Source organism: Armigeres subalbatus, chromosome 2, assembly GCF_024139115.2.
Source record: "Armigeres subalbatus isolate Guangzhou_Male chromosome 2, GZ_Asu_2, whole genome shotgun sequence".
Lineage (NCBI taxonomy): Eukaryota > Metazoa > Arthropoda > Insecta > Diptera > Culicidae > Armigeres > Armigeres subalbatus.
The window spans coordinates 49795705-49808998 of record NC_085140.1 but is presented as its reverse complement, the minus strand read 5'-3'; the positions used below and the strand labels follow the sequence as shown (position 1 = coordinate 49808998).

Below are 13294 nucleotides of genomic sequence, written 5' to 3'. Positions count from 1 at the left end.
ATCAGTGGAAGGTGAGTCACGCTTTTATATTTTTGTTTGGTCATCCTTGGTTGTTTTTTCTCAATGTGCCAAAAGAATGTTATGTTTATGATTTTCAATTTTGAGAATCTGTATACCCTCCTGCTAGTTTTGGAAGCTATATATACACATGCACAAACCATCTTAAATATACTTTATATTTTCCGCAGTGTTGCAGTTCTCCAGCAATCCACTCTGGATGGGTTCAGCCCCAATCTAAAGGATCTGATGAAGCAGTTGTGCTGGCAGTGCAACCACGATCATCTGTTTGTGCTATTTCACGTTATGCGAAGCCCTAGCGAGATCGGGCGATCACACTGTTCTGGTATAACTGCCTATCGAGGGAGACTTACAGTGAGGCAGTTTGGAGTTTCAGCACATTCTAGAATAGCCCGGCTGCTGCTGCCGATAAGGAAATGAAACAAATGAAAAGCTAAAACTAATCATAAACTGCTCGATTGACGTCGTTCACGAGAAGATTTGGATGACAGTGGACAGCGACGGCTCGCATTCCATATCCGGGCTCAAGAAGGCGTATCGTTTGGGAAAGTTTTTCGCGCATTAACGATGGGTGATGAAGTTTCACGGCAATCTACGGTTAGACAAAGAGGAGATATACATCTGTTGAAGTCGATCCCGTTTGGATATGTCTTCGTAGAGTTGCTGGGAAACGAATGCAGTATGCCAGCCAAGAGGTTGGCACGACTGATAAAGCACACCGTATTCTACGTGAGACACGTTGTGCTACGAAAGTGCACGAAATTGTTTGGAGTTGAATTGGTCCGTGCCGCACAGTACATTTTTCGGTTGCGGAAGATCGGTATGTGGCAGTTCCTGACGAGGTTCGATTAACTATGAAGATACGCTGTGGAAACTTTGCCTGCACTTCGACTAACTCGACATGAAGTGTATCTCAGCAATTGATAAAGACTTTCGCAAACTTTGCGTTGGTGAGCATCAAAAGGAGAAATTCCGAAATGATTTAGTAAGGATACCCTCGAAGGATTTGTACTATTTGCTGCAGGTGTTTTCTAACATAGCTCGCTAGGGAGATTTATGGCATCGAGTTAATACTGACGATCGTGTTGAATCTGTTTGACTTAATTGTATGACATTTAGTTCAATTTAAACTTGTTGATAATTAAGATCGGTTGTCTAAACGAATATGCCGAAGGCTACAGCTGCAACGCGGTGAAGGATCTGCTGTATAATATCGTGTTCAAGCATAACTCAAATTCATTCATGAAAAAATGTTACTTAGGTCCTTTTGAAAAGTTAAGCGAGCATTCTTCGTTGGTGTCTAGTCTGCTGCATCCATTGGGATATTAAGAAGCAGGATATATTTAGCACGAGTAGGATATATTTGGCGCTGGACCACACAGTGGAATGATTTTGAGCTGCTCGTCAACTGGTTACTAAACAACAGGTTCACCGCCATTCAAAATTCAACTGCACGAGTGATTCTGATCCATTTGAATAACAATTTCGACCTGTAAGTATACTTTATATTAGCTTCTTATTTCACTCCTCAAATTGTCGACTATTTAAGAAACAACGAGTTATTCCACTCACGACATACACAACAGTACATATAGCATGTCTCAATACAAAAGTCTACAAACCAGACGTGCCGGAAGCCAACAGGGTCTTATAGAGACCAATGCCGCGCAGGAGCAATGGTGTTGGTAAATGATCAGGCTACTGCTGCGCCACTGCATGTACCAGAGTGTCGAGATCATCAACGGCATGATGAAAAACCTTGCACTGGTTCTGCGCCACATACTCGAACTGTAACGCGCCTAACAGATCTACCAAGACGTGACGGAAAATCATCCACTAGATATCGATTTGGCAATTCTTATCAACACATGGGACCATTCAGTGCCGAAAACCTGCTACAAAAGGTTAGAACAACTTCGATTACTGTTTAATGTCCACCGGTAAATGGTGGTTGTTCGAAGTCTACAGCTCATTACGCTACTGTTCCTCCGATAGTTCGAATGAAGCACAAACGCAAACTAAAACCATTACTTCTGCCAGACGTTCCAATCGATGTCCACGATGAAGAGGATTTAGACCTCGGTGGACCCGCGGTCGATATCTATTTTCTCAGTACGTCGATTTTCGATTTTCCCTGAATCAGAACGACCAATGCACGAATTATCCGCTATTCCAGCTACTGCAGCGCTACGCCAAGACTAGAGCCGACTTGAACTTGAACGTGTTGAAGTTTTTCGCCCTGCCGCGGAAGTGCAAATTGCTGGTCACCGAACAGTAGATAATGCGGGAAAAAACTTTCATCGGGACGAATACATTCGGTGACGAGAAGTTACTACAGGCAAAATACCCGGGCAGGTAAGTCACGGTTTAGTTTAGATTTAGTTTGTTTTTGAGACAAAAGATAATTCCAAGGCTCTTTCTGAAATTGTCTCGATTGTGTTCATGATTTTAAAATTTAAGAATCTGTACACCTCTTGCTAATTTTGGAAGCTCACATACACCACACTAACAAACCATCTTACATACATTTTATCCTTTCCGCAGCGCTGCAGTTCCCCAGCAATCCGATGAGTTCAGCTGCAATCTGAAGGATTCGATGAGGCAGTTGTGATCCCAGTGTGGCCCATCCACGTACGAAGTGATCGTAACCCGAATTAAATCAAACTAAAATCTACGAGACTCTAAGCCTTCATCCACTGCTCAGCATTCTTCTGCCCAATACGCCCGTGATACTGAATCCTACGTTTGACCCGACCCAACTGGTCGCCCCAATTTAATTTCCATTATGTTCGTACTCCTGCGAAAAGGCAAAAGGCGCTTCTCAACGGACGATCGTAGCATGATGGTGAAGCTGGCTGCCACCCAACTAAGCATCACAAGCAGGCACGATCATCTGTTAAACGTCCTGCAAAGTCCTATCGGGATCGCAAACAGGGTGACCACACTGGTACAACTGCCCATCGAGGGAAAATGGATCGGCTGCTGCTGACGATAAGGAAACGAAACGAATTTCTCGAACAGGAGGGAGGAGATGCGGGAGGTGGTTGCGAACAGCGATAGGGCAGACATCTTTCGATTGCGGAAGATCAGTACGTGGCAGTAGTTGACAGAGTTTGTTTCCGATCTGGTAGTTGATCGGCAGAAAAAATGAAATAAATGCTATTAATGCTTCCAAAAATACTGTATACGATCATTTTTTTTAGTTCAAATTTGATTTTCAATTGAAACCTTTAAAATATTCATATGTAGAAAGTATTTCATAACGAAACTTATGAAATTTCATAAAGTTAACCAGTGATAATTTTAATGTAACTTCAAGATAAACATAATGCTTCATTATAGGTTTAATTCATTTCAGGTTCATCCAGTTCCATAAGACAACCTTATGATTTTCAATGTATTTTCTTGTGGCGAAATTTCATAAGGCAAGTTAATGAACTTCGAAAGGTTTTTTTCGGCAGTGAATGCAAAAAGGAAACAACATTGACGCTTGTCAAAACGCCCCTTTTGTAGAAGCCTGACTCACTTTTTATAATTTTTATGAAGCCATAATCCTTGAGTAGCCCAATATTTTTGTCGAAAAGTACATGGCTCTAATAGGGTAAAATGCCCAATAGTGGACCCCCTAGTAGCGGAATTTTGCTCTTCCTGTCAAACGGCTTAGAAATTTTCAAAATATTAACTCTGCTTGATGTCTACTAAATCTGTGGTTAGAGAGTGGAATCTCTCCAAGGCAGCTGCTCATGATATAAACGCTGGATTTGATTTCGGTAATTTAAATTGACGAACTTGGTCGGTAAATTACTATTTTACTGATATATCGTCCAAGTTTGACATTTTACATTGTTTTCTATATTCGCATTGCCGAAAATCGGTTAAGAAGAATGAGCACCGAAATTCGGTAATCTATTTTGCGATCCGAATCGGTAAAATAATATATTTACCGAGATTCGGAAAAATGTGAAATGTGAAAATCGATGTTGTCACAAGAACAAAGGGGAAAAAGGAAAAAGTAAATTCAGCTACGTGGTTGCTTGCCGACAGATAACATTATGTGTAAGTTTTTTCAATCATTAACTGGGCGATTAATAGTTAAAAAGTTAATAATATTGCGCTTTTTGCACTTTATAAGAGTTTTGCGACATTTTTTTCTCACAGTCATCTTTTTCTCACACTCAATACACTCAAAAAAATTTGATTTTCCGTGTTTAATATTTGTGTGTGAGTGCTCAATCTGAAAACAAATAGACGTCAAATCATGGCGGGAATCGATTTAGTGTACACGTTTACATGTGACTAACGAGTAATGGGTTATAATTGGGTAAATTTCAGTAACAAAAATCGATCAACCCGGAATGAGAGTGAGTATGAGAAAAAGAAGCGGGCAAATCACAATCTACACATAACTCTTCAAATTGGTGAAATCGGCAATAATTGAATAATTTAATCCCTTGTATATTAAAATTGAATAATATATTTTTTCAGAGGTCTCTGTGTTGTTACTCAATAAACCAAACGTTAAGCGCCGATGTAGGAATAATGCTTGGAATAATGTACATTGGTATCAACGGTTGCATGTGAGGAGAATCAAAATTGTTGTGTTGAAGAAGGCATAAAATGCAGCATTTCCAACACTCAACCAAGAAAACTAGCGTTAATCATACGATTATCTTATGTTTTTTTGCTATAAGAATTACTTACAAACTTTTTACGATTTTCTTATGAACTGTGTTTGTTTGACCGAGAATGATTTTTATATACTTATTTTATGAAAAAATTAAGTTTATCCAGAACCCATAATGAAATCGTAAGAGAATCTCATGAACATCAATCAACATTGCATATAAGGGTCATAATATTTTCAACACGATTTTTATATGTGCTCTTTTGTGAGCTCAAAAAATTAAAGAACAAAATAACGTAAAAAATACAACATACAATTTAAAACAACATAATCTTTTATTATTCTCAAAACTCGTGTTTGGTATAAAAAAGTAATATTTAAAAGTAATACATAATTACTCTTCACTTCGCAAAAAAATGTATTCAATGCAGTCGTTACCAATACATTTCTGTTTTCAATACCTCCGGATTCATCCGATAAATATTTCGTCGAGATGGTTGCATCTTGCATCCCACCAGTTGGGAGACTTTATAGTCCTCTCATCGTCGGTATTTTCCTCTGCTGCTAGTGCGGGAAATGTTGAATATAATAATCGATGGGATACTTTAGAGTCGTCTCATCGTCGGTGGTTTCCTCTGGGAAATGATAATTAATATTATCCATAAGGTTCTGTAAATAGTAATTATGATCTTAGAAGTAAGAAATAGGAAAGAAAGTTTTTTCAAAGGGAAACATTTACTCACATTGTTGGTCATCCAATTAAAAGCCTCCTCTGTTACTGATCGATCTGGAGACAATATTTCAAGTTCTCCCGGTTGATGCTTTGAAGTCTGCTGCAATCCGCGGATGTATAGTTTAAAACAAATTTGGGAGTAAAAACTAATTTGAACGTTTATCTTCATATTCTGCCATGTTGACTTCTCATTTCATAAGATTTTTCTTATGAGTTTTTCACATCACGAGTTGTGATGAAAATCATAAGACAACTCTTATGTTTATTTTTGTATATAAAACTCATATGAACTTCATAAGACACTAAAATAAATTTCATAACAGACCAATTAATTGTCATAAGAGGTGCGATGAAAATGAAATCGATTATTTTTCCATGCTTCATAAGATTAGGCTTATGATGTCCCTAAGATAGTTTAGTTGAGTGAAATTTTTGTTTAAAATGGGTTTAATAAAGTGATTAAATATCGAACTGTTAAGCATGTTTTTAGGTTAATTTGTTTCATAAATAAATGTATTTACGTTTCATATTGAATTTTACTTATTTGTATTCTTCTTGAAAAACAAAAGAAAAACAATAATTTCCTGAATCTCGGTAGAAATATATGCCGAGATTTTCGGTAATACAATTACCGATATTCCCGGCAAATTTTGACAGATGGCATGATTTCACGTTTTGCAGCCCAGTCGGCAATTTGAACTTTTAACGAGATTTTTACCGAGCTCTCAGCTGTTGGATTCTCGGCAATATGTTTTGCCGGCCTCGGCGAAAAAAATTAAGTGTGTATATTACACTAATTTGTTTTAAGTGCGTTCTGGGATAGTGGATGGTTATGTGCGCACACTTAAATCTTAAAATTAAATTTTATGGATTTTCGCCGATAAATATGTGCGGATTATCCTCAGTGCAGCAAAAGACGTTCCGGACAGCGACGACAGCGACAATCTTTATCTGGTAACTGAATATCTTTTATATATTTATATATATTTTTATATTTTATATATTGTCTATAAATTTATACCGCTTTTTAGACCGAAGTTGAATTTTTCTCCAGATACAGGCAACTTTCCCAACTTCGGAAGTAGTGCCTTGGATTCGCCTAAAGATGCGCTTAACAACGCATCAATTAGTTTGATAAATAAAACTTCGGAAGAAAGTTCGGTTCGGAAGTCCCGACTTCCGAATTCTAACACTTGGTGCTACGCCGACAATATTTTATATATTGAGGGTCTGTCTCATTTGGAGAATTAAACTGAAATTAAACTTAAAAGTGACATTTCAATAATTATCAAATAACCCTGCTCGCAGAGCAAGATTACTTTTGACAGATATCGAATCATTTTGCACCGATGTCTTATTGGAATTGCTGGGTAGCACCAGCCATTCTTATGACTGGGTTATTTGCTAAGTTTCGAACTGTCACTTTGTAACAAGCCCCCCAAGTTTAATTCTCCAAATGAGACAGACCTGAAAATCATAAAGTGGTTTGATTTCCGTGTATTATTAGATTTGAGACTCTGTTCTTGGCCATTAATGCAGAATCTTTATTCGATTTTGCGAACTACGACACGACATCCCTAAGCAGATCTGTCAACGCGTGCTCGCGCATTCGCGCATGGCGCCGGTGTTGTTTTTGTTTTTATTCATATTTTGTTCAGTCGCAACCGCGGGTTGGTGTTTTCTTAAAAGTTACAAGTTATAATAATTATACTCTGGGACATTGTAATAAATTATTTATTCTGAATTAACATTAATTATATTACAAGTTAACAGCTGTATATAAATACCCAGCTCCATTACGGTAATAACAATACGATGGCTTCGGCTATCATTAAAACGCTTAGGCGACAGCTTCTATTTGGATTGAAAACATCCCGTGACATAAGTCGTATGAGTCCCGCTATCAAACGGAGTAATTCCCTTCAAGTGGTTAGATCATATCATCTAGCAAGGCCGCTGTTTGGCCAAACTACCACCCGTCCGGATCGAGAGGATATATCTCTTCTGGAAGCTAAACAGGATCCGGACACATTTGGAACACTTTCTCCTTCGGTGCCTGAGCCGGAAGTTCCGGATGAAGGAGATCTGCAGGAGGAGAGATTTCTCCATAACAAACCTGCCCGATCGCAGAAACTCAGTACTAAAGAGTATGCCGATTTGATTAAGGGACACTTGAAAAATCAAAGGATTAAGGAGGCAATTGATGTCATCGAGGTATTTTTTGAACCTTATTAGCATGATAATCATTTATAGTCAAGCGTATTTATGATAAATTATTTATAATTTTACAGGTGAGAATGAAAGAGGATCGAGTGAAGCCGGTGAACTATTTGTTCAATTTGGTGATTGGTGGATGTGCCCGTGTTGGGTACAGTAAGAAAGCGTTTCAGTTGTACAACAAAATGAAACAGCATGGCTTGAAAGTGACTGGTGGGACTTACACATCGTTGTTCAATGCATGTGCGAATACACCATTTGTAGGCGATGGCCTGGATAAGGCGAACCGTTTGCGGGAAATAATGATCGAGAAAGGATACGAACCGAATGAATCCAATTTCAATGCAATGATCAAAGCGTACGGACGATGTGGCGAGTTGAAGACGGCTTTTCAATTAGTTGACGAAATGATGGCCAAGAGGTTTAAGATTCAGACGGATACTTTTAATTTTTTACTACAGGCTTGTATTACTGATACAGAATATGGATTCAGGCATGCACTGCTGGTGTGGCACAAAATGTATCGATTGAAGGCCGAACCGGATATTTACTCATTCAATTTGTTATTGAGGTGCGTTCGAGACTGTGGGCTGGGAGATTTAGAAACTACCGAGCAAGTCATCGAACAGATTTTGTATCAAAGTCAATCGAAACCACTACCAGTTGAAGGAATTACTAAAGAACCAATCCTACTAGAAGATGGAGCCAAAGAGCCTTCCAAAGAGTTGCAAGTGCGCGAATTGAACCAAGAGGTTCCACACGAAGGTATTCCGAACCTTTTATCTTCGCAACCTCACCTCGGTAGTCTTATAAGCTTGGGCGAAATCAAGAAGCCGGAAGACCGACTTCTGCTGTTAGGTGGTATTGAAAGTTTTCTTAGTGAAATGGGACAGCTCAAAATTCACCCAGACATCAAAACGATGACAGAACTCTTAGACGTTGTTCCGTCAACGATAGTCGCCGAGAAGCAGATTCTGTCGACGATACGAAGGCTTGGAATCCGCTGTGATATCGATTTTTTCAACATCCTGATCAAGAAACGCTCGATGCGATTCGACTACGAGGCTGCGCGGGAAGTTCTGACTATGATTCAAACGGCACGACTGGAACCGGACATTGTTACCTACGGTGTGCTGGCGCTTGGCTGTCGCACTCAAGAAGAAGCACGTGCCCTGTTGAAGGAAATGAAGGTTTCTGGCACTAGGTAGGTACCTTCTAGAAGATTGAAAGTTCTTTTCATTGAAATGTTTGTTCATGTACAGGATCAATATTCAAATTTTGGGAGCCATGCTCCGACAAGGCACGGCCACGAAAAACTTTCGTTACGTAACGGAAGTGCTCGAAATACTAAAGCAAGAGCGGTTCAAACCTAATGAAATATTTCTCAAGCATTTGGACAATTTTAATAAGAATTGCGAGAAGATAAATCAAGCCTACGATAAGCAACCACGAAAGGTTGGTCGCGATGAGTTCAAGCTGGAGTACAATCGGTACAAGCTGAAACTGGAGTACTGGATGGATCACATGGGCCTGAAAGGTCTTAGTTTGGATAATGCTGTTGGAGTGGTGCGCGAACATCCGTGGGAGCAATACAAACAATCGCAAGCGGAAGGTTATGAAGCGACCAAAAACCCAAAGTTGAGGCATGAGAAGAAGAAACGGCACTCGATACGTAAGATTAAAGTGGAAGAGCTGACGAGCGGTGAAGATAAAGTGGATGGCGGAGACGATCGGGAAGGCTTTTTTATTGGAAGCAGATAAAAAAAAGGTAGGTACGGAAATGTAGATAGTGATCGCTTTTGAGCAATATAAAAATACAAATGATGGCATGCTTTCAATTCGTTATGCCGAAAATGCACAGGGGTCTACTACGAAAGGCCGAATCAGAAAAGGCCGAATTACAAAAGGCCAAAAGCAAAAAAGGTCGAATGGACAAAAGGCCGAAACCACAAAATGAACTCGACAGACCAATCAAGTGGACCGGAGCGAGTCTTCTCCATTCAGCTCGGTCCATGGCTGCACGTTGCCAACCATGCAGTCTGCGGAGAGTCCGCAAATCGTCCTCCACCTGATCGATCCACTTTGCCCGCTGTGTACCTCGCCTTCTTGTTCCCGTCGGATCGTTGTCGAGAAACATTTTCACCGGATTACAGTCCGTCATTCTGGCTACGTGCCCGTCCCCTCAGGCCCGCCCCACCGCAGTCTTCCGATTTTCGCACATGATTTGGTATATAATATAAGACTGGTCCAGGAAACAAAAGGTTGTCGAGTTCTACGGGGCACCCCCAGGATTGTGCCTTTGAGTAAGAAAATCAATTTCTGAATATTTCAGCTCAATCGCTTGTTGCATAAGCTGGCGCATTTGATTTGATGTAAACCCCCATGGTTTTATCCAGAATGCATAGGAAAATACATTATATGATTTGACAGTTCGTTGGTTATTTTCCCATAGTGATTTAAATTTTGCTCCGAAGCCGACCCATTTGAGTTTTGACCAGGCTACTGTCATGCTATTGTTTAGCCCATCGCCAAATCGTAGCCAGGATGTCCCGGGCACAAATTTTTTTTCATACTACTTTTCAATGATGACAGCGGTCTATGTCTATATTGATGATGATGACACCGCGCTTGTCACAGGCTCGGTTTTGACAGATTAATGGTTATTTGAAGCGAAATGGAGATCCATTAATTACGTAACGCCAAAATTTGCCATTTTCAAGCTAAGCTAAAGCTAAGCTAAAGCTAAGCTAAAGCTAAGCTAAAGCTAAGCTAAAGCTAAGCTAAAGCTAAGCTAAAGCTAAGCTAAGCTAAAGCTAAGCTAAAGCTAAGCTAAAGCTAAGCTAAAGCTAAGCTAAAGCTAAGCTAAAGCTAAGCTAAAGCTAAGCTAAAGCTAAGCTAAAGCTAAGCTAAAGCTAAGCTAAAGCTAAGCTAAAGCTAAGCTAAAGCTAAGCTAAAGCTAAGCTAAAGCTAAGCTAAGCTAAAGCTAAGCTAAGCTAAGCTAAAGCTAAGCTAAAGCTAAGCTAAAGCTAAGCTAAAGCTAAGCTAAAGCTAAGCTAAAGCTAAGCTAAAGCTAAGCTAAAGCTAAGCTAAAGCTAAGCTAAAGCTAAGCTAAAGCTAAGCTAAAGCTAAGCTAAAGCTAAGCTAAAGCTAAGCTAAAGCTAAGCTAAAGCTAAGCTAAAGCTAAGCTAAAGCTAAGCTAAAGCTAAGCTAAAGCTAAGCTAAGCTAAAGCTAAGCTAAAGCTAAGCTAAAGCTAAGCTAAAGCTAGGCTAAATCGAAGCCAAATGCTTGAGTTTTGATATATCCGAGGTAATAAAATTAGAGCATCCGCTATTTTCAGACAGTTAGAAATCCCAATAATGTTGCTGTTACTGTATACCGTGGACCCCCGGTAATATTATTTATTTATTTATTTAGTTAACATCTAGACAGATAACACCCCCGGTAATATGACCGCTTTTAATCTGAACACTTTTTAATTTGAACCCCGTTGGTTTGAACATCGTTCAAATTAAAAATGTTTCAAACGTCATTTAGCACGTGGAATCGAGAGAAGAAAAATGAAACATCTTGAAACGGAACGCAGAATCAAAACAGACCAGCAAAGAGAGTGGCCAGAAACCAGTTTTTTCTGATGCAAATAGAGTAACCAGAAGTTCAAATTAAAAACGAAGTTCAAATTATCGGGGGTCCACGGTATTTTCATCACCAGATTGAATATTAATCATTTTCTTCCCCTTCATTATTTTGTTTTATTTTCTATCCCTTCATTACAAGCGAAAGCAAGTTTTATTTTCGATATGAGGATGTTTTGAACAATCTGTATGCAAATAGTTGCCAAAAGACATCTAGCGGAAAATATGTGAACTAATATTTTTCTTCGGAAGAAATTTGAGTTTTTGACGTAAACTACGTCTAAGGGGAAGACTCAGATACAGGGTGTAAAACCGAAATTTCCAAATTCGAGACCGTCACGAAATTAGGATAGATTTCAAACGCTAATAGCGTCTTTATCTTTCGATGGATTTTCGAGATTTGCTTATCAATAGATTCGAAAACTCTCCAGCAATTTGCCAATTCTATTGATACTATTGATTATCAACGTTAAACTATTGAAAATGTTATTTCTTTCCAAATCGGGTGAAAAATTCAATTCCGTTCATAAATCCCCAACACGGACATCAGATTGCAGTAAGGTACGGGCCTTTCGATCCACTGCTTCGTTTTCCCTGTGTATATAAAGCCCCGTGTTTCGCGTGCGCGCGTCATTTTCATTCTGGATGTCACGGAGAACGGACCAGGGCGGTTCAAGCGATAACTCATGGACGATTCTAATCAAGCGTGAGTTGAAACGCACCCAACTCAGCACCTTAAAACTCCTGGATGAGTTGAATCATCGTATGTTTTCTTTTGTTCTCCTTTGTTAAAAACAGTGAATTGACGTTTCTCGCATAAAATATTAGACACTCTTTCATGTATAAGCAATAAATTGCCCCCAAATTAATTTCGAATGCATTTTAAACCAAAATGATGTTTTGGCAAATGAGCGGAATGATGCGTTTTAGCATTACAAATTCAAGCGTGATGCATTCCTGATGATGCATTCCACAGATGATTTCGTTCGCACGGGAGGGCTCGTTGATTAAAATTTATGAGTGATGCGGATGAAATTTTTCGTTGGGTCGTGGTGGCGGTCGTGGCAACAGCAGTACATCTTTACTTCCGTGTTCCCAATAGCATCTTTGAATCTGGCAATCAACGCCGTGCTGTTGAGGTACATAAGTGGAAATGAATCGGTTCTTTTCAGGACCACCATTATGTTTGGGAGGAAGGTTAAGTTGAAATAATTTTTTGACGTAAACGGACGTCTAAGGGCAAGACTCAGATACGGGGTGTAAAACGGAAATTTCCAAAAGATCGTCACGAAATTAGGATAGATTCCAAACTATTAGCGTCTTTATCTTTCGATGGATTTTTAATCACTAACTCTGCAGAAGTAAAATGATGGATTGAATCTAATGAATTTTTGCGTAACTGCTGCCAATTTAACGCAACCATCTCATGAATTTACTCTCAATCAAACCAAATTCCTCCAATGAAAAATTTAATGCCCTGAAAAGGATAGATTTCAGATCATGCGGATTTCTAATCACCAACACAACAGCAACCATTCGATAGTCAGAATATCACAAGAGTATTTCACTTAAATGCAGATGCTGGCTCTATGAGTTTACCACTACACTGCAACATATTGCCATCGTTGAATTCTCTGTCGCGACGATCCTGTTACGAGCGCTACCTACGCCATCAGTGGGAACGAAGAGCGTGCGTCAGAAGGAGAAGCTGCGAAAATGTATTCGCATGGATGGAAATTAAACCTGAAACAAGTAACAGTCTATCTACTAAAATTATAATCTTGACGGGAAATTTCACTGGTATTGATGCTATCCATGCGAATAAATTTTTGTAGCGTCCCTGACGCACGGTCGTGATTCCGCCACCGATGGGAATTATCAGCCATCACCAAGCGATTAATATGAACTTTGATCAAAATTCGTCTCGCCTCAAATTATGGCTTAAGAGCTGCTTTCACTGATGACACTTCAGACGCAACGGTTGCAGAAATAAACACCACCATATCCGCCATCGTAGAGACACGCAAGAAAATTCCATCCGAGTGCCTTCTGATGCTGACGACGACGAC

General features: G+C 39.5%; 1 protein-coding gene and 1 long non-coding RNA gene across 2 annotated transcripts; both read left to right on the top strand.

Annotated features, from left to right (window-relative positions):
• The first annotated feature begins 844 nt into the window (after positions 1–844).
• On the top strand, positions 845–3090 carry LOC134214371 (uncharacterized). Its single transcript, XR_009979757.1, has 3 exons — positions 845–2130; positions 2195–2373; positions 2563–3090. It is a non-coding gene; the product is annotated as an uncharacterized LOC134214371 (long non-coding RNA).
• A 3890-nt stretch (positions 3091–6980) lies between these two features.
• On the top strand, positions 6981–9417 carry LOC134214370 (pentatricopeptide repeat-containing protein 1, mitochondrial). The gene is made up of 3 exons (XM_062693759.1): positions 6981–7589; positions 7667–8796; positions 8855–9417. Exons 1-3 carry the CDS (start codon positions 7191–7193, stop codon positions 9351–9353), a joined length of 2028 nt encoding a protein of 675 aa, XP_062549743.1. The 5' UTR covers positions 6981–7190; the 3' UTR covers positions 9354–9417.
• The last annotated feature ends 3877 nt before the right edge of the window (positions 9418–13294 follow it).